Source organism: Lissotriton helveticus, chromosome 11, assembly GCF_964261635.1.
Source record: "Lissotriton helveticus chromosome 11, aLisHel1.1, whole genome shotgun sequence".
NCBI lineage: Eukaryota > Metazoa > Chordata > Amphibia > Caudata > Salamandridae > Lissotriton > Lissotriton helveticus.
In genome coordinates, this window is record NC_136072.1 from 364,684,710 (window position 1) to 364,707,527 (window position 22,818).

Sequence of the window (22,818 nt, forward strand, 5' to 3'; positions counted from 1 at the left end):
ATAAAGAAATAAATCCATTCAAGAGTGAAAGCATGGAAATGAAATGCGGTTTTTGCAAATTCTAGTAATACATGCATTTGCCTAGACAATACATGTGTGACAGGTCTTGCTCAATTATTTTTTAATGCAAGCTTGTGTGTTCTCCTATCAGCCTCTGTAAAGTAGGTAGGGATGGGGAGAAATCAGTCACATATACGTTAAGGGTCCTATCCCAAATGCAATACCCGCTGCCATTTCTGGCTTACAAGCTAACAATACTACAACGTGCTGTAAAACGGAAGCCATCTATAAAGGAAAACTACTATTTTCAGAATACAAAGAGGTGCTGGTTTAAAGGCTAGGCTTTTTAAATTAGTCACATGTAACATGGGGTAACCTGGCACCACTGCAGTGTTTTTCTATTACCATAGCTTAAAGACGGGAAAGTGTTGGAACAGAAGCAATCAAAGGTCAGCACTACCATTATGCACAATAGCCGAACTTAGTACTAATTAATGATGCACCTGTAATGAGCCAATTTGGCTTGGTAAGTGTCAACTTAAATGACATTTACCTCTGACAATCTGGCAAGACATGTTCAGCATCAGATATGCCAAGGCTGTGAGAAAACAAAAGATCAGTTGTGCTGAAAGAAGTCACTTATCATGATCACCTTGGAAAGGCAGCTGGACTGGTGCATAAGCACTCATATTTGCTTTTTCAAGGGTGATAGAGGTAGAGCAGAGTCAGTCATGTCACAAGAGCTATAACACACCTCGGACGTCTCCTTAATAACCTATCCACATAATGGAAAGCAAACACACATTTTGACAAACTTTAAACTCTGTAAAAAACATTTAACTACTTTTTATGAAAAGATTTTGAGTGGTTGTTTGGGAGACCAGTAACTTTAGTAACATTCCCAACCTTTTAAGTTCACTGGCAATTTGTTGATTTTACCAAGGAATATTTAAATTATTCTCATTTTATTAGATTATAGAAGCCATTCTATAACAAAGAAAACATTGTGCCAAAAGGATATTTAGTGCTTTTAACTTAGTGTAAAATAGATCTCGTCCATAATCACAATAAAAATGTATTCAACCAAACTATCTAACCAACGTCCATACAAATCTCACCCAGACATCAAAATGAATAATTACCCCGTATTTTAGTGTACACCAGAAACCTATCGCCTTTATTTCCTTGAACTGTTGAAAAACATGATCAGTTAAGTAAAAGGATCCGTTATAACACAGATAATGTCACTAGATGTAAAATGCGTTGTCTATGGATTTCCATAACTCCACTTATGGGCATCCAAATTAATGTAATTTTGCCTTGATTATTTTACTTTATGTCACCCAGGTACCTAAAGAAATTATGTATTCAGCTTGGGACAAATAATAAAGCATTTAATAGTTGTTCATGACCAACAACAAGTGATCACCAGCCGCCTACCTCATCTAAGACATCAAATATAGATGCTGTCTGTATCCTGAATGTACTAGTTTCTAATCTTAGAATTTAAGTCAATAATCACAGTTATTGCAAGTTTTGAAGCTTTGTGACTGACTGAGCCCATTCAAATATCAAACAGTAAATAATATGATAAAATAACACTTTCTGAAAGTTAGTTGTTAATAGACTAAGTTACTTACATGCGGTAATACGTTATCTGGTAGTTACTCTATCTAGCTACAGATTCCTGATCTTTGAATTTCCCAGGACTCAGGCTGAATCCGGAAACTGTTGCTGAGCTATACTTCATACGCGCGATGTTGGATAGCAACGTGATGGGTTTACCCGGATGGAATTGTGTCACAGCCTTTGGAAAAAAAGATGCCCCGGTGCCAAACACTACACTACCTTGTCTAGAAAGGACATAAGATAAGGAGGCGAGCAAGATAATGCCTGCAACTCACTCACCCTCCAGGCAGATGTAATCACCACTTAGAAGGCTGAATTGATGGTCAACAGCTGGAGGACACAATTGTGCAAAGGCTAAAAGGGAGCACACATCAAATAGGTAAAGACCAAATTAAGGTCCCACTGTGGAATAACAAAGGGCATGGGAGGCAATAAATGAGCCAGCCCTTTTAGAAGTCTATTCACAACAGGAGACTTGAAAAGAGAGAGGGCTGGTCTAAAGGCATAAAAAAAGCAGAGAGAGCGGAAAGATAACCCATGAGAGTTCCCAAGGCAGAGCCCTGCTGGGCAAGGGTTCAAATGAATAAAAGGACAGTAGAAAGAGAAGCAGAAAGAGGTTCAGAGGACCTTTCCATACAGTATAAAACACATTTCTGCCAACGGCAGGCGTATTCAGTCTTAGTGAAGGGCTGCCTGGCCGCCATAATGTTACAGACTTAGGGAGGAAGGTGAAAAGCTATCAACTGTCTTCGCTCTATTTCCACGCACGGAGGCGCAGAGTTGACAGGTTCGGGTGGAGAACTCTCCCCAGCTGCTGCAACAGAAGATCCTCCCAAATGGGTAGCCTGATCAGAGGATCAATACACATTCTGGGAAGCTCTGGATACCAGACTCTCCACGCACAGTCCGGCGCAACAAGAATGACTTGGGCCCCGTCGCTCCTGATCTTCAGAACCCTGGGCAGGAGTGGTATAGGCAGAAAGGCGTACAACAGGCCCGAGTTCCAATCGCGATGAAAAGTGCCGTCGAGCGATAGCAGTCTTGGAAACTCCAGCGCGCAGTACAGCTGACACTGCACCTTATCTTTGGAGGCAAACAAATCTAAGGAAGGTTCTCCCCACTGCTGAAAGAGACTTTACGTCACCTCTGACTGGAGACGCCACTCATGATCCGCTAGGCATCAAAGGCTGAGTTTGTACGCCCTGGAGTTCAGAGAACCTACCAGATGTTGAACCACCAGGGTTATGCCCTGCTGCTCCAGCCATATCCAGAGACGCAGGTCCTCTCAACAAAGGGTCCACGACCCCAATCCACCCTGCTTGTTGCAGTATCACATGGCAGTGGTGTTGTCTGTGAACATCTACACCAACTTCCCCTTGACAGAAGGAAGGAATGCCTTCAATGCCAACCAAATTGCTCGGAGCTCCCCTGATCTCTACCTCTCCCAGTTGGCTGCCCATCCCAGATATGACACATGTCACAACTTTGAGATCTGGTTGGGGAAGGGAGATCGGTCTGCCATTGGCCCAATCGTGGTTCGTGAACCGACACTGCAGATCTTTCGCAGTTCCTTCTGAGATCTGAACCACGTCGGTACGATTTCCCCGATGCTGTGCCCATTGGAACTTCAAGTCCCACTGCAGAGGCCACATACCCAATCTGACGTCATACCAACAGGAGGCCATGAAGTCCAGGCTAGAGGCTGAAATATCTGAATCATAGCCTGAATATCCTGGACTCACTGCTCGGGAGGATAAGCCCTAAACTGAACTAGGTCCAGAACAGCTTAGATAAAAGGGAGCGTCTGAGGAGTCAGGTGTGACCTATGCACGTTTATTGGGAACCCCAGCGAATGCAGAAGGTTCACCGTAGTCTGAAGGTGGGAGAAGACAGCCTGGGGCAAGGATGTCTTCAACAGAAAGTCGTCGAGCTAGGGGAAGACATCCCTAATCTGCGCAGATGAGCTGCGACCACAGCCATCACCTTGGTGAACACTCAAGGGGCAAGGTAAGACCACAGGGGAACACTGTGAACTGAATGCGCTGTGGCCTGGCAGGTTGGGAATGTGAAAATACACGTCCTGCAGGTCCAATGCTACCATCCAGTCTTCTTGGTCTAGGGCAGACAAGACCTGAGCCAGAGTGAGTATTTTGAATGTATCCTTTTTGAGGAAGAGATTGACAGTCCGAAGATCTAAAATGGGCTGTAGCCCCTTGTTCTTCTTCGGAATAAGAAAGTAGCAGGAATAACCGCCACCGCCTACTTCTGAAACAGGGACCCTTTCTATAGTTCCCTTGGGAAAGAGGGGCCATAACTTACTCTTCGAGCAACTTTAAATGATCCTCCTTTAGCAGTTTCTGATTTGGCAGAATAGGAGGAAAAAAAAAGAAAAGGTAGGGAATAGCCCTTCTGGACTATCTGCAAGAACCACTTGTCCAGTGTTATGGGTCTCCAGTGGGGGAGATAACAAATTCTCCCACCAACTGGAGCAGTGTGGTCCTGCAGAATCAGACTAGAATTGCTTGGAGGCTGCGGCTGCTGGGGGCAGTGTGGTGGTTGACTTCTGGCCTCCATTCCCATATTGGAATGCACCGCGTCCTCGCACGGCTTGGGTAGTCCGTGCGGGACGGTGGCTGGGATATGGCTGATGCGGCTAGAAACCCCTTCCGTTGCCACGAAAGAAGACTGGCCACGGGGGGTGGAAGAGAGGCCCAAGGATCTGGCCGTAGCTCAAGAGTCCTTAAACATGACAACTGCCAAGTCTGTCTTTTCCACCAAGAGGCAGGTTCCATCAAAGGGCATGTCCATCAAATTGGCTTGGACATCGTCCCAAGAAAACAGTTGTATGAAGCCAAGCGTGGCACCTCAGAGCCACCGTCGTTGAAATCAATCAGCCCAGCGAATCGGTCATATCTAGGCCACACCGTATGGTGAATTATGCTGCATCCCTCCCTTCCTGGACACCTAGGGAGAGCGCAGCCCGGGCCTCCTCCTGGACTTGCGACAGCACTTGCTCAACTGTCTCCCAAACGGAATGGGAGAAACGACCCAATAAGCATGCAGTATTCACTGACAGCAATGCTAGGAGGAGGAGGGGTTGAAAGGGAATGTGCCTTGGGACGTAGAGGTATGCACCACCAAATTCACTGGGTGATGTGTCACCTGAGGAATTTTGGGTCGTCCGGAGCTGAGCGATGGCGGCGTGCAATCGACCTATTCACAGGAGCCCCTGTGGTAGGTTTGGAGCATGTTCCTAAAAGGATGTCTGTACAGGGGTTCGGCACTAGAAGCCCCAGGTTGAAACATCTCAGTCAGGAGATCAGTCCTGACCTGCACCGAGGGCAGCTCCAGTCCAAGGACCTTGGCTGCCCTCTTATACACCATGGCATAGGATGATCCCTCCTCCGTAGCCAGCGTAGGTGGAGAGAGCATGCCAGTATCTGGAGAAGTATCCAGTCCACTGGCCTCCCAAGTTCCCCATACCAGTCCAAACTCTCCTCAGAGACTTCCTGGGTTTCAAGAGGGTCTCCAAATCCCTCCCGATGCTCTCCTGAGCATAGCACACCATTCTGGCTCTGTGTCGGTGGTGATGAGGATGGGGCTTGTGCCACCGACAGGCATTGGTGACGATGCAGGCAAAAACGTTGGGTTCGACGCCGGGAAGGTCGCGTTGGCACGACCGGCACCGAACCAGATCCGGGATCGGATCCCTGGGGCCACACTGGCGTCGTGGCCAAAGCCGACTGCGTCTAACCCAATGGGGCACCTTCGGACCACTAAGGCTCACCAGCGGGGTCGTTCAGTTCAAATACGCGGCGCGTGGCCTTGTAAAAATTATTTGAGCAAAAGTCACTCCGGCTTCCGGAAAGGGGGCAGGGGGGTGGAGACATGAAGTAGACTCTGGCTCCGTGGAACCGTACCTAGAGCGTCAGTGCTCCTTACCTCTCTCGATGACAGACGCCAGTTGAGGTGAAGACAAAGTTCGCTTGGACTTCTTCTTGTGCCTCTTCCCCGAGTTTCCAGAGGACCTCGAATGGGAGGGAGAGGACTTAGGGCTCCGTGCACGGTCTTGCAATCTCCTCCTCTTCGATCGGGACCATGACCTCCTCAGAGTTTCGCTGGACGGTGTTGACTGCCAGGCCACGAGTAACTTCATCGCCCGCTCCCTCAAGGTCTTCCGAGCCATCGTCTGACAGTCCGAACACAACTTCATATTGTGGTCGCGCTCAAGACAGGAAAGACATACCCGTTTGGGATTGGTGACTGACATCATGCGGAAACAAGTCCCGCAAGGCTTGAAACCTGTACTTCTCAAAGACATCCCTCACACATGAAGTCGGAAAAATCCCAAACAGTCAAGAAAAAGCCTGCCAAACAGTGGCAGAGGGGTAGCTCTTCCCGGATTGGCACTTCACTTATGTGGAAAGAAAAGAACTGACGTACGCGTGCCTGGGTGGCACATATATAGACACTGCAACGTCATAACCGACTTGGACGATATCACGCGGAGCCAAACGGAGCCATCGGGCGTCACGTGCAAGGAGTATTGCTCAGCAAAAGTTTCCGGATCCAGCCTGATGCCTGGGAAATTCAACGGTAAGGAATCTGCAGCTAGAAGTCTCTATCAGACAATGCAACTTTGTGAGACAATGTTTTTTCTTCACGGATCAGTGTAAGACCAAAGCTCAATCTTTTCAATATTTTAAAGTCCATGTAATACATGGTTAGTCAATAATTTATTAAAACTTTATAAGATGTTTAAGAAAAATAAAGAAATGATTAATTAAAAGGTTTCATTTCCTTCCCTACTTTTTTGTAAATCATTAAACCCAAAAGTGTAGAAAATCCAACTTAACTGCAATCACGTTCTGCAGCATCATATAGCAGATTTCCTACTAATATGTTTTCTATTTGAGAAACATTAAATATTACTCTAGTCTACGATTTCAACCGCTAAACATATGTGGTGTGGTATGAATTTCATTACATTGGGGTGCACAAGCTGATTTTAGGTATATTTTTAGAGATTGAGGCCTAAAGCCATCCTTGCTAATATTTTAAAATTGACGCTAAAGATATTCTTTTACATGAAATCTAGTTAATAAAAGCTTAATGTGTCAAAGCCATCCGTCCCTACGACAAGAAAATCATCCAATAAACATTTCTTGGAGACAAATTGACTAATGCCAGTCAGTCAGTCAAAATAGGCTTTATTTCGATAATAAAATCTTAAAAAGCAGTACATACAATAGAAAAGATTCAAAACATTATATTCTTTAAGATTTCCATAAAAAGATAACATTTATAAATTAGCTAAAACAGGTACAGTTAATATCTCAGATTAAACAATTAATTTAAGCCTTCTTGATCTGATCACCCAGGCCCAACTTAAAAATTTTGCAATGCCACACACAAATAAGGGCCGGATGTCATACTTTAAAATTCTCAGAGCTACCATACAATGCCTCATACCCAAATCCCTACAGATAGGTTTAAGCCATCTAGATCTAGGGGCTTTGTAGGCAGGACATTCAAAAAATAAATGAGGGACCGACTCAGTCCTCTGGGGGCAAAAGGCACATGTTGAAATGGTTTACGCCGGGATTTTCCAGGTCGATGTCAATTCTCTCACTGGTAAAATACCCAGTCTAAATTTGATAAACAGGGCCCTGTCTCTAGATTTTGATATTACATCGAGGTAGGGTTCCCGATAAAACACATCCTTTACCAAGATAAAGTCCCTAGAGGATCTGCAAAGGTCGGGGTTCGAGATTCTCTTCCCCGTCAGCCAGTCCCAATAAATCCTCTTCAGGGTAGATTTGGGCGGGGCAGTCCTAGAATACCGTGACTCCCAAAGCCCTAATTCCCAGAGTAGTGATTTTACGTCCCGCAGCCACCAGATCTTTGACCATCCAGGCAGTTCTAGTATCTCTCTGAGACCATCTGCATAACTGGAAAGCTCTGGGACTCTCCAAAGTCGAGCCCAGAGGAGCAGAGGGCGCAGTCTAGCCTGGTCTCTGATGGGGCACATCCCAAGTCCAGAAATAGTGGTAAGGTTGGGGTACTGTAAGGGAGGGACAATAAATATTTCAAAAATTTGGATTCTGAGGATGCTAACTGATCAACATTCTCCGATCCCCATAGCTCAGCGCCGTACAGGGCCGCACTAACCCCTCTGGCTGAATAGATATCCATTACAGGAGCTATAGGTTTGAAGGATGATGAGCGCTGCTCTTTAAGGAGAGCCCCTGCCACCCTTTTATGGCTCAACAACATCTTTTGTAGGTGTGTTGACCACCTCATGGTGTCGGACAGGCGGATGCCCAAATAATCAAATTCTTTGACCCTCTCCAAATGTACCCGATTTAATAATGGTGGTTTCCCAAGCTTTTACGGTGGATCGAGGATCAAATATTTGCTTTTATCTGTATTAATTTGAAGGCCCCTTTTCTCACAAAAAAGTTGAAAACTATCGAGGAGAATTTGTAATCCCATAGGCAACTTAGAGATGAGCAGGGTGTCGTCGGCAAAGAGTAGGGTAGGAACTCTCCTACCCGCCAGGGATGGTGGATCGGATGGCTTTTCCAGAAGATGTTCCACCACTCCGTTCACATACAACGAGAACAGAGTGGGGGCGAGCACACATCCCTGGCATACTCCCCTGTTTACCGGTATTTTTGCAGATTTCTCACCCTGCTTACCCCACCTCACCCGAGCAAAATTCCCAGAGTGGAGCTTAATCACTAAAGATAGAAGGTAAATAGGCATTCCCAAATCAAGCAAAACCTTCCACAAAAGGCTCCGGGGGACAAGATCGAACGCTGTCCGTAAATCAATAAAGGCAAGATATAAACTGCCTTTACCCAGGATAACCACTTTCCAATACAGAAGCATCAATCTGAAGGTTTGCTCGATGGTCCCAGTACCCGACCTAAACCCAGCCTGCAGATCTGAAAGAATTTTATTGTCCTCTATCCACTGGAGTATTCTCCCCAGAACCACCTTCCCCACCACCTTCTGGGATGAGTCAATTAGGCTTATGGGCCTATAATTTGCTGGGTCGTCCCTATTCCCCTTCTTAAAGATAGGAACGACCTCAGCACCCATCCATGAGTCAGGGAGGACTGCACCACAGTAGGAAGCATTAAGCAACGAGGAAATGAGTAGCCCCCATTCAGTCATATTTAAACGAAACAAATCCCCGGGTACTGCATATTGACTAATGCACTGGCACCACGTGACTCTGGGCAATAGCTCGCTTAATCTTCCAGACGGCCCCCAGCACCTTGACACCCTCTGGTAATTGTTCGCGCTTTACAAATACAGGACATTTCCATTCATGAGGAAGCACTCATACATCTTGATAATTCAAGTGCCACGGAGTGGACATTCTTTGCTTGCCAACCAAAACATATTCTTAAACCCCACCATAGCTTTATAATCTTCTGATAGCTCTTATAATTTACTAACTCTTCTCTAATGGCAATGCTTAAACAACATTGTGCCTCTGTTTCGAAAATTCAACAAATTATGCATTAGGATGTTTAAAAAAAAAAAAAAAAAAAAAGACATGTCAAAATCAGACCCCCAAAGTATCCTCTGGATGTTTCAGGATGAATGGCTGGTGAGCAAATAAATGAATTAATCATTCTTGCTACATCATTTAAAATCTGTTGTAACGCACACATTCGAAACACAATTCAATCAAGACTCAAAATATAGAGGTTGTATATTCTTCCTAAATACAAAAATATCAAAATAACATCTCCAAAATATACATTGAAAAACATAACTTACAGCTCATCAGGACAGTTGATTGGTTGAGCTATTCTGTAGCCATCTTTAAGATATGCAGCCATCTCAAAAGGATCTATGTCGACGTAGGGTGTCTGTCCTAAGGTCATCAGCTCCCAAAGTGTGACCCCAAACGCCCACTGAAGGAATAAACAAAAATATACTTTCTATTATGTTAAGCCTAAAGTCGAGCACTTTTTCTAAAGTCATGGTCCAGAAACACTGCAGACGACCAACACAATGGTTCATTGTGTGCTCAATCACATCAGTACTTTGTTACAGAGCAAGTACAAGTTTACATTCGACTATAAGTAGGCTAGATGCCATGCACTGATTTTCAAACGCTCACAGGTAAACTTTTCCTGCAGTTAAAATACAAATGTAAATTGCTTTAGAAAAATAAAATAGAATCTTGATGTTGACCTGAAAAGTCATCACCTTAGAATTGGTTAGTAGGATATGATAAAAATGGATCTCTTCAGTATTTTACGACAGCAGTTGAACAGTGTCAGTAAATAAAAGCAGAAGTTAGTTAGGGCAATGAAATTCTCAGAGAGGTGAATAGTAGAAACACCATGAAAACTCTAAAGGAACTCGTTGTACAAAATGTGAACAAGACGCTTGCAATGTATTAAGTGCAAAGATGTGGTTTCACAAACAGAACTATTTAGACTATTTCTGTCAAAGTGAAAACAACTGAAGTTACTTCAGCAACCGAAGCTAGAATCAGTATGTTTGCTCCACAAAAAAAAGTTTTAGGAACGGGGATAACGGTAGCAGATCAACCAATTTCACAAAGAAATAACATAATATCTTTTAAGTTACTTAGAAAAAGTATATTTAAATTACTCACATCAAGCTCCAAAAATCCTTGAAATATTCAAGCAGAATATTACAGTTTTTCACAGAATAGTTTAATGTTGATCTGTTGCTTCGGACGCAACAACATAACGTGTGGAATTGCACAACGTTCGTTTAAGATTCGGACCTACAAAGGCTGTCGAATTCATCCAAAAGTAAACGTACATTTCCTTGCTTGTAATCAGCTGCCTTCAAGCTACCAGGAAACAAACATAAAACCATGTTTTCGTAGAAAGGCTTGCGTGAACAAGGCCGAGAGGATATTGAGCAAAGAAACAATGTTTGTGTTTCAACTTGCCCGACTACCTGTTTTATAGAACGCTCCTAAGTGGCAAGCGGGCGGCAATTCCAATAGATAAGACTGCGGACTCCAAAGGGCCTGTGATACACAATTTACTGTCGGAAATACTGTCTGTTTGAACTTCAGATAACAGAGTTTTCAGAAGGGAGGCCCAAAACACTATTAACACCAAGTTCCGAAAGCCACATTTACTCTTGCTTTTAAATGTTAAAGAAATGAGGCAAGGAGAACGCATTACGATGCTAACTCAGTATAGACAGGGGCGTAGCCTGGCCACTAAGTTTGGGGGATGTGCTCCAGGTTTTCCAACAATCACTATGGATAGAATGTTAAAGTACATTATAGACCAGCAGGGAGCGTGAAAGTGGCGTTAGGGGTGGTGTAAAGGGAGGAAAATATGGATGGCTGGAGATACTACGGTGAGAGAAAACAATATTTTTTTAATTAACCAATATTTTTGAAGGCTTTCAAAACAGAGGGGGAGAACTCTCCAACTCTCTCCCCCTCTGTTTTTAAAGTCTTCAGTTCTTGTCTGAGTGTATATTAACATTACTTGAGAAATCCGACAGACACTTCACCATATCCAACTGAAAGTACCTGTATCCAACTATCACCTAGATTTATCAAAGTCCCGTTTTGCGAGTCTGTAATAGCGATTCATAAGGAATCGCTATTAAGGACTTGCAAAATGGGATTCATGTAGGAATTGCAAAAAATATTGCGATTTCTACATCTTCCTTAATTGCGATTAGCAAATTGCTAATCGCAAATAAGGAATAACTTCCCATTCATTCCTATGGGCCTACACAGGCCAGAAACCGGTCCCCGGAAGCTTGTTTCCTTCCCAGTGTAAGAATTGGCTTTTGTAGTTTGGTTTGCCCTGTTCCCATCATGCACTGGGACAGGAACAGACTAATTTGCATACAGCCAGGTTCTGAAACTGGGATGGTGCAATGAGCTAAAAAACGGTGTTGGATCTAGCCCTGATCTTTTGACTGGGTGAGAGTATTCTGCTTAATTCAGAGACTCTGTCCCTCACCACCCCTTGTTGTAAATATTTTTGTCCACCCTAAGCGTGGAAGGGTATACTCAGACATGAGTCCCTTGCTCATTGCACCATCAGGATTCAAGCAAGCCAGGCCGAAGACGGCTGTAATGCCAGAAACCGGTCCCCGGAAGCTTGTTTCCTTCCCAGTGTAAGAATTGGCTTTTGTAGTTTGGTTTGCCCTGTTCCCATCATGCACTGGGACAGGAACAGACTAATTTGCATACAGCCAGGTTCTGAAACTAGGATGGTGCAATGAGCTAAAAAACGGTGTTGGATCTAGCCCTGATCTTTTGACTGGGTGAGAGTATTCTGCTTAATTCAGAGACTCTGTCCCTCACCACCCCTTGTTGTAAATATTTTTGTCCACCCTAAGCGTGGAAGGGTATACTCAGACATGAGTCCCTTGATCATTGCACCATCAGGATTCAAGCAAGCCGGGCCGAAGACGGCTGTAATGCCAGAAACCGGTCCCCGGAAGCTTGTTTCCTTCCCAGTGTAAGAATTGGCTTTTGTAGTTTGGGTTGCCCTGTTCCCATCATGCACTGGGACAGGAACAGACTAATTTGCATACAGCCAGGTTCTGAAACTGGGATGGTGCAATGAGCTAAAAAAACGGTGTTGGATCTAGCCCTGATCTTTTGACTGGGTGAGAGTATTCTGCTTAATTCAGAGACTCTGTCCCTCACCACCCCTTGTTGTAAATATTTTTGTCCACCCTAAGCGTGGAAGGGTATACTCAGACATGAGTCCCTTGCTCATTGCACCATCAGGATTCAAGCAAGCCGGGCCGAAGACGGCTGTAATGCCAGAAACCGGTCCCCGGAAGCTTGTTTCCTTCCCAGTGCAAGAATTGGCTTTTGTAGCTTGGTTTGCCCTGTTCCCATCATGCACTGGGACAGGAACAGACTAATTTGCATACAGCCAGGTTCTGAAACTGGGATGGTGCAATGAGCTAAAAAACGGTGTTGGATCTAGCCCTGATCTTTTGACTGGGTGAGAGTATTCTGCTTAATTCAGAGACTCTGTCCCTCACCACCCCTTGTTGTAAATATTTTTGTCCACCCTAAGCGTGGAAGGGTATACTCAGACATGAGTCCCTTGCTCATTGCACCATCAGGATTCAAGCAAGCCGGGCCGAAGACGGCTGTAATGCCAGAAACCGGTCCCCGGAAGCTTGTTTCCTTCCCAGTGTAAGAATTGGCTTTTGTAGTTTGGTTTGCCCTGTTCCCATCATGCACTGGGACAGGAACAGACTAATTTGCATACAGCCAGGTTCTGAAACTGGGATGGTGCAATGAGCTAAAAAACGGTGTTGGATCTAGCCCTGATCTTTTGACTGGGTGAGAGTATTCTGCTTAATTCAGAGACTCTGTCCCTCACCACCCCTTGTTGTAAATATTTTTGTCCACCCTAAGCGTGGAAGGGTATACTCAGACATGAGTCCCTTGCTCATTGCACCATCAGGATTCAAGCAAGCCGGGCCGAAGACGGCTGTAATGCCAGAAACCGGTCCCCGGAAGCTTGTTTCCTTCCCAGTGTAAGAATTGGCTTTTGTAGTTTGGTTTGCCCTGTTCCTATCATGCACTGGGACAGGAACAGACTAATTTGCATACAGCCAGGTTCTGAAACTGGGATGGTGCAATGAGCTAAAAAACGGTGTTGGATCTAGCCCTGATCTTTTGACTGGGTGAGAGTATTCTGCTTAATTCAGAGACTCTGTCCCTCACCACCCCTTGTTGTAAATATTTCTATTAATTTAAGATATACTATTGTAGCATTGTATTGCTGAAATTGTTTTGTTCTTTAGGATTGTTTACTGTGCCTGTATTTTTACCTGAATACGCCACAAATAAGAAAAGCAAGGTTTAAATTCTCACAAAATGAAGTAACCCAATTCTTCAGATGCAAAATACAGATTTCAATGATCAATCTAAAAAAATGGGATTCTCTCTGAGAAAAACGTGAACACCGTATGTAAGCAGCACTAAAACAATATTACAACCATAAAAGTAAACACTAAAATTCCCAAACTAGATTAGTAAAAGGGACAAATGTTCAAAAACCATAACATCTGACTGGTAAACTTAAGTCAAGGGGTTAAATTGTGGTAAATAAATAAATAATACCCTATTTTTGACTAGACATATATCATAACAGATAGCTCAATAAATAAGAGTCAAAATTCGAGGTAGTAGGAGTTTTGCAGGTTTAATACAGCATAAGGACAGGAACAGGACAACCTGCATAGGAATAGGATGACAGGGCCCAGCAGCTGCTGGGGTTGGATCTGGGATGAGCGCGCTGACTTTTAATAACAATACATGAGCATATATACATAACGCAAACACATAGCATTACATTGCAGTAGGCGTAGCAGTGGGTGGAGCAGAAGGCGTGACGCGTAGCAGTCGCGAAAGATAAGGGGGAAAGTAGGTGTAACTGGGCGTATACATAGACATGTGATGCAAACGTAACAGGATATGTCACGAATGGGGCGGAAACCATGGAGGGGGCTACCTAAGGAGCCGGGACCTCTAACCTGGTGGTGCGCGCAAACTGGCAATGACGTATCACTAGGAGAAGCTGGGGGCTATGAACTCTGTGCTAGGAGCAGAGACTGAAGTCTGGAGGGTCGGAGCGACATGTACCTAAACCCTATCTAGTATCTGATGTTTAGGGAACATGTTGATATAAACTAGAAGTCAAGAGGGGAAAGGCTAACTTGATTCTAAGACTGGACCATGCATTATTCTACATGTAGTGCGTGATGAAGAATATTAAATGACCATTAAATGCAGTATTTCTCTAACGTGGAGACGTGAAGGCTAGACAATGACGGAAACTATTGATGCAGTTCAGTAGTTTAGGAATGCAGGGAAGGAGGACTGAACTGATAACTGGACTCATAACATACTCTTGGCAGACTCAGAGGCAGAGCCAGGCTGGACCGGGCACTGAGAGGCAGGAAGTAAGTGAAGGGTCGAGGATACAGGTGGGGGCTGTATCGCTCCTCAGCGAGGCTTCAGGAGACAGGAGCTGAATCTAGTGTCCAGGCCCTTTTGAGGCCTAGAAACAGGACTTTATAATGGAATAACGTGCACACTGAGAAACGTGGCAACGTAGCTTTACATAGGCCTGATATTCGTATTATTCACGAGGACTGGAAACTGGCATACTAGAGGTGGACACAATTGTAATTGCGTCATTAATCAGACATGGGGAATGCATATGCATATTTAATCATGCACACATAACATATGATGGATGACACGTAGGGACACAGAACATGGCAAAATTTACTTTTCCACATTCCCTCCTTGTCACTACGTTTTCATCAGGAAACATCAATATTCATGATACCATCTATCATTTCATACAGTATCATTTGCTCGTCTCGAATTATCCTGGAACGGGGTTTAGAACGGGGCTTGGGACTAGGAATACAAGAGGTAGCACAAATGCCGCAAATCGCAGGGCCACATTGTATACAGAGGCAGCAGCTGAATATGATCGCTACTGCAATACCTAGGAAGGACAATATTTTCCATCCCCATGCGGAAATTATATTCCAGAACCAACCGGACCATGTCCAGGTGCCTGGATCTTGGTGTAACAGATGGGCAATTTTATGGAGTCTGGTTATAGCTGAATAGACAGACGGCGCGTTATTTGGAATGAAAATGCAGCAACTAGATCCGATGACTCTACAGGCCCCGCCCCTATCGGCCAGTATGACGTCAAGGACGAGACGATTTTGCAAAACGACAAATCTCATAGCAGATTGCTCTTCGGTTAGGTTACCTAGAGCAGAGGCAGTCTCATTTACTACAGCTTCAAGGGTTCTGGTTAACCTACGGATTAACTTACTATTCTGGATAGGTCCTATAAAGAAGAAGAAACCTTTATTGAAATCGGTATATTGTTCTAGAGTAGTTTCAGTATAATCGACAATTGGGGACTCCCTTCTATGTCTAATGTGTACTAGATGTGTATTTCTATGATAATCAGGTGGGGCTAGGAAAACAGGTGGCAGTAGGAAGGCAATGTAACAGGTTCCCTCCCAATCGAGGGGTAGACGAACATATGCGGTTTGACCACAAATAAAATAAGAATGACGTGAAGCTTTAAAAATAGATTTCCCACTGTCACTATACTTGACAATAGTAGTACAATCACTATGTCCTACGTGTACGGAACCCTTATTTCGGACACATAATTCGCCTTTGACTGGTAGTACTGAAATAGCAGGTAAGTCTGGAGTAGTAACAGACTGAACATTCAGGACCATAAAATTCGACGAATAATTACCTAAATTATACACTTCATTTTCTAGATCTAACCCTGTTCGGTGAGGGAGACCTTGCTTGTCTGGGAAACATGTACTGTTAAGAAAAGACATATCTGTTGAGGATGACGTTAACGTGGACCATGCTCCACACGAACCATTATGTGAAAATGGATAAGGAAAAAGTGGCAGAACTCCCTTCGGTGTCTGGAAAGGGGGGAGTCGACCACACACCCAACAATTAGTGGCATTGCTGGTCTGGTGTGAGTAATGTAACATGCGGATAAAGGAGTTATTTCGCATAGCGAGGCGGTAGGACAGCTCGTGAGGAGGCAGATCACTAAACGTGTGCTCTACTGTAGCATTAGCAGACTTATTTACATGTGAAACTGGGAAACATAGGTAAAATGCATAACTGGTGCAGGAAATCATAAGGCTGGAAAACAATATGAAACATAGAAAAACGATACATCGGATTGAGTTTTGACTAACTCTCTCACTATGGGGGTCTATTTTATACATGTCAGAAACAGTCTAACCGTTTCACCTAGGGGAGGACTTAGACAATCAAACTGACTGACTCATTTATTTACTAGACCGTAGTTTCTGTTTATACTCCTGCTGCGGAGTTTTCTCTAACAGGGGGGGTTTTGAATCAATGTCATTTGCGGGACAGTCCTTGAGAACAATATTCTGGCAATCCTTCAAATCCTGGGAAATGTTCTTAAAGACGGGTTTCAGTCCATTAAAAAGTTTAACATGAGAAAGGTGCACCCAGCCCTTGCGTCCTTCCAACTTCACAGCTGTACGGGTGGTGAGGAGGACCTGTCGGGGCTCTTTCCATCGAGGCTCCAGCGGACTTGATCTGTCAAAATTGCGGACCATCACCATGGATCCTGGAACGATTTCATGCGGTGCCACCTCGGTATTGTCTGGAAATGCGGCGGCAACCTGTGAACGACATGAGTTGAGGGCAGACATCAAGGAAGCTAGGTAATCCGTCAGCATATTACTTGAAACATCGGTAATACTTCGGGGTCTGGGAGTACCCCACATATTTGGGGGGCGGCCGAAAACGACCTCATACGGGGACAGACCTGATCTGGAATGTGCGACCATGCGCATATAAAATAAAGCGACTGGCAGAGCTACTAGCCAGTCCACACCTTTTTCTTTACACACTTTTGCAATTCGGATTTTCAGGGTCTGGTTATGTCTTTCTACGAGACCGGCTGCTTCAGGATGGCGTACACAATGGAACTTCCACTGGTACCCTAGCAAAAGGGAAACGTGCTTCATGAGTACAGATGAGAATGGCTGGCCGTTGTCAGAATATACGACTCTAGGGAGTCCATAACGGGGGAAGAATTCACGAACCAACTGCTTGGCAGTGGTCGCGGCTGTGTAATCTGGGACTGGATATGCTTCTGTCCACCTGGACAAAGCGCATACAACTACAAGGACATACTTAAAACCTCGACATCGCTCCATCTGAATATAATCCATCTGGAGGACTTCAAAAGGGTGGTCAGGAGGCTGGAAACCACCTTGTTCCACCGGGACACTTTTACCTGGATTAAACTGACAACATATCATACAGGTACGGACTTTCTGCTTAGCTGCAGCTCGTAAATGCTTGTTGAACCAAATGTTCTGGATACTGTCTAACATAGCTTTTTCTCCTAAATGTGCTGGACTATGTGCGGTATTAATAATGACTTGAACCATAGAGTCGGGGAGAAACCATGTGGCTCTACCCTTCGTTAACCATCCTTGATCTGTCTGGACCCCTCCTTGTTCGGACCATTTCTTGATTTCATCGGGAGTAGCATGTAACTGGATATCTATGACATCTTGAGTAGGGTCCTTAACTGTCATACATGTAATCGGATCTGGAGTATGTGTCATGTTAACTGGAATGTCTGGAGTCTGTGCTGTAAGCTTGGCTGTGCGATCTGCTAGATCGTTACCCTGGGAAATAATGTCAGTGACTTTCGTATGTGCTTTGCACTTCATGATAGCAATGGATGTCGGTAAATGTATGGCATCTAACAGAGCTTGAATAAGGAGACCATGCTGAATCTTGGTTCCATGAGAAGTCATGAAACCTCTCTCCTGCCAGAGCACTCCAAAGTCGTGTACGACTCCAAATGCGTAGCGTGAATCTGTGTAAACATTAACTTTCAGGTTCTTGGCGTGTATGCAGGCTTGTGTCAGAGCAACTAGCTCTGCTGCTTGAGAGGACAGGGTATCAATACGGTGTGTTTCAATAACGTCAGTGTCAGTAGTCACTGCATACGCGGCGACTAGTTCTCCTGTACTTGTTCTCATACATGAACCATCCACATAAAGTGTCAGGTCGGGATCTGGTAGCGGAATATCTGTCAGATCTTGTCTTGGCTTTGTCGTAATGTTAACTACTTCCACACAGTCATGTGGGTCAGGATTTGATTTAGCTGATGGTAACAGTGTAGCAGGATTTAAAACGTTGCAGCGTCTGATTTCTATGTGTGGCTGGAACAGTGTCAATTCATAACCTGTTAGACGTGCAATTGTCAAGTGCTGAGTTTGTGTTCGGTTTAAAAGAACTTCCACGGAGTGTGGGACTTGTACCGTCAAGGTATGTCCTAAGACTATGGAATCACTTTGTCTGATAGCTAGTGCTGTGGCTGCAACTGACTTGAGGCACGCAGGCAGAGCCTGGGCTACAGGATCTAATGTGCTCGAAAAATAAGCACAGGGTTTGTTTTGTCCTGCTTGATCTTGTGTGAGAACAGATAATGCTGTACCTTCACGTTCAGTAACGAAAAGTGTAACAGGCTTACTGTAGTTCGGTGTAGCTAGAACTGGAGCTTGGCATAAAGCTTTCTTTAACTCGTTGAAACTCAGTGTATGTTCAGATGTCCAAGGGAGGACAGTCGATACCGCTGCCTCCTGTGTCGTTAACTGTATCAGTGGCTTGGCTAGAAATGCATACTGAGGAATCCATTGTCTGCAGTAAGAAGTAAGGCCGATAAAGGCACGTACCTCCTTCTGGGTCTTGGGCTGTGGAAGACTCGCTATTAACTGGATACGGTCTGGTGTCAACTGCCTACCCCTCTTGGACAGTAAGTGTCCTAAGTATACCACTTGCTGGACACAGAATTGAAGCTTAGAAGGGGACACCTTGTGCCCCATCTCGGCTAGGAAATACAAAACTGTAAGGGATGCTCGCTCGCAAGCACGTTCAGAACGGGCTGTGATCAGTAAATCATCGACATACTGGAGCAGGGCAGTGTCAGTTGGCATGTGAATGTTGTCTAGTTGTCTCTTGAGTGCTTGACTGTAAATACTAGGACTTTCTGTGAAACCTTGAGGAGCGCGTGTGAACATATAGCTCCTTCCATTTAAACAGAATCCGAAAAGGAACTGGCTGTCTGGATGAATTGGAACACTAAAAAATGCGTTCTTGAGGTCTATGACAGTGAAGAACGTGGCTTCGGAATCAATGGCGGTTAATAGGGAAGAGATGTCTGGGACAACTGGATACTGAGGAATAATACATTTATTAAGTTCTCGTAGGTCGATCACTAATCGATATACTGGGGGTGCATTTGGATCAGTACGTTTCATGACTGGAATGATCGGAGAGTTGCATACATTGGAGTCAGTTTCTACAACTACTCCTTGAGCAATGAGCTCGTCAATAATTTTGGATAAGGCTGCTACAGCCTCGGGTGGCAATCTGTACTGTCTGATTCGTGGTAACACTACACCTGGCTTGAGAGTCACACGATAGGGTGTGATTTGCATGTAACCTACATCAGTTGGACCTTGCGCCCATAAATGCTGTGGAACATTAGACAGTCTTGAATCAAAATCTCGTAATACATAGTGACCCTTAAAGTCACGTAGGAACAATCGTATTCCCTCTGGGGAACAACATATAACTGCACCTAACTCTTTCAGTGTTTTAATGCCTAATAGATTTTCTGGACATGACTTAGTAAGTAACAGATCAGTAGTACGGGACAATGGACCTACTTCTAGAGTAACTGGCTTTGAAATCTCATTTACGATAGGTTTTCCTGAAAATCCAAGGGAAACATTTCTTGAGCCTGAGAGCGGAGCCCCTGGAACTTCGGCGTGACTAATTGTGGTCCTACTTGCCCCTGTATCAATCAAAAACTTTCTGTCTTTCCCTAATACTGGACTGTGAACATAGGGACCTTCTTGATCTACAGGTATCTCGATGAGAGGCAAGCCTACCTCCCTCTCTAGGCTGTTTCATGAATACTGCTGGTACTCTGGATACTCAGACTGTGCATACTGGTACATCTGCGATGTAACGTGCTGTGTTGCAGCAATAGGCTGCGGTGCTGTAACTGTCTGTTGTGCATTCTGTGGCTGAGGAGTCTGTGAAACTTGCTCTTGTCTAGGCGGACGTGGTCTTTCTTTAGTCTTACCAGTAGCTATGTTGTGTTTCAGAACTGTACACTCGTTTATAAAATGACCTGGCTGTTTACAATAATTGCAGTTCCCTTTAACGGGAGCTGCAGGATGACTGGCTTGATTCGGACCCCTCTTCTGACTGTCTTGAGGAACAGATTGTGCAACTAGTACTTTCATTTTCGTGTCTTTCATACGTTTTCTCTCGTGTTCTTGCTCTTCCCTGATTCTATTCTGGTGGTATTGAAGCATCTGCAACATCTGGGACGGGGTATTAGCTTGCCAGGTACTTTCGACTTTCAAAACTCGATTTTTAACTTGTGGGCTTGAATTCTCGACTAATTTAGTAACAAAAAGGTGAGGGTATGACTCACTACTTGTCTTGAGGCCACTATTGATGCTAAAGCATTTTTCAAACCTAGAATAAAAATCACTAATATCTTCCTCTTGTTTCTGTTTACAGGCTGAGATTGCATCCCAGTCTTCTTTTCTAGTTGTCAATAATCTGGGTAAAACTTGAATCAATGGTTCTGGTAATTCTTTACATTTCTCTCCTAGACCAGTACCTGGTACACGTGACTTATCTTCAGCTTCTAGAACTGCCCAATCGATCTTTTTCTCTCCCACCTCCCATTCTTTTTCCTTTAGCTTTTCATACACCCCTGCGGGCAACAGGACCTTTAACATTTTAATGATATCTGGGTAAGTGTATTCTCCCATACGGAGCATGTCTTTTAATTCTCTATGGAACCCTGCTGGATCTTTGTCATGACAGGGAATTAATTTCTTCATTTCGAGGAGTTCCATCTTTGTTATTGGAGTGTATACAAACACTCGTTGCATTTCACCGTCCTCTGTCTTAACTGGATGCACTTCTCGTAACGGATTCTGTCTCTCCATGTAAAAGGGTTTACTTTCTGGAGGTGAGACATGAACAAAATGCGGGTTCAGAAACGTTCTATATTTGTGACGCTGTTCTAGAATGACACTAATTAAATCGGTACCTAGACCTCTCCATCTATACTGGAGTAACTCGTTCAGGACATCATGTAACGGACCTGGATCAGAGTGCTGACCCTCATACAAAGTAATGAGGTGCTGGATCATATACATACCCACCAGTCGTTGCTCGGCTGGGGGCAATTTCAGAAACATTTGTGCCACTATTTCGTCTGGAAAAGTGGTAGAATCAGTAATCCATCGGACTGCTGATCGGGCTAGTTCCTGTTCATGCATAGTACTTAACTCACTGTAACCGATTCGTGATTTCAGAATGTGATCGGTAGCTTGGAACACTTGTTCTAGGGAACCTTGTTCTGGTGCTGAATGATGGAAAATTGACTTGTGTTCTAGGCGTAAATGGCGATCTGGAAATCTAGATTTTCCTACATACGCTATCCTGGCGGTATTCTCGTCGTCTTCCTCTTCAGGATCAGAGTTACTTTCTTTCTCGCTTACTTGTGCTGCTTTACGTTGTTCGTGTATCTTTATTATTTCTCTACGGATTTTCTTGTACATACTCTCCATGGCACTAATGGTATTGTGCTTACCCTCGGCTATATTATCACTCCACTTTGTCAGGGTTTTCATTTCGGCCGGATCTTTAGACGGGTAATCTTGTTCTCTTATTAGACAGTTAATTAAAAACTTTAATATCATACGCTGGATCTCAGCTTTCCTTTGAGACATGGCATCACTAATACTTTCTGGATCATCCCCTGTACGGATGAAACGATAGATTCTGTCTAGATCTTCTTTCATATTGGGTAGGGTGACTAGATACTCGGTCACCCTCCTTACGCGTACTGAATATAAAACCATATTATTCTCGCCTGGGACTGGGTCATAGGCACATTCGCCAAGGGCTTGCCTGATTTCTGCAACAGACTTATTACTCTTGGGAGTACGCTGTGATGCTTGAGCATGTAATTCGAGTGCTGATAAACGCTTGCGTGGCGGCGGGGTTTGAGGAGGACCTCCTCCTGCGGCCCCTAGGCTAGAATCGTCGACTGATATTCTTCGTGGCGGAGCGGGAAATTGAAATGCTGGCTGGACCGGGGGTACCGTAGCAGGTACTGCATGGGGTGCCCCGGTGTCTGGAGGAGCAGGATGTGCCTGATTTACTGGGACGGCGGAGCGCGAACAGGATTTGCATATTCAGGGACTGTGTCGTCCAAATAGGACGAAATAAAAATATCAGCTGCGGTCTGTTTGTGACGTAGCTTGGTCGGAACTAGTGGTGGCGGGAAATTACTGGATGCCTCCGGGGTCGCTTTTGGCAAGCCCTCGGCAAGAAGAGGATACATACCCTTAATAAGGGCATGCCTCTGTCTGTCTGACTGTTCGGCTTTGACTTGTTCACCTATCTCGATTAGTTCTTTTTCTTGTGCTCGTTCTAAGGATTCCCTACTTAATTCTGACTTCCTGATTTCCTTTTCAGTTCTTTTATGAGCTTCTTTGCGCCATAACTCA

General features: G+C 44.4%; 1 protein-coding gene across 2 annotated transcripts in view; it reads right to left on the reverse strand.

The window, feature by feature from the left end:
* Positions 1-22,818, reverse strand: part of RYK (receptor like tyrosine kinase) — a 985,672-nt gene that overhangs the window by 17,664 nt on the left and 945,190 nt on the right. For both annotated transcript variants that reach the window (XM_078665796.1, XM_078665795.1), the window contains exon 14: positions 9,427-9,563. In XM_078665796.1, coding sequence (XP_078521922.1) covers positions 9,427-9,563 — 137 coding nt within the window. The remainder of the gene's footprint in view (positions 1-9,426; positions 9,564-22,818) is intronic.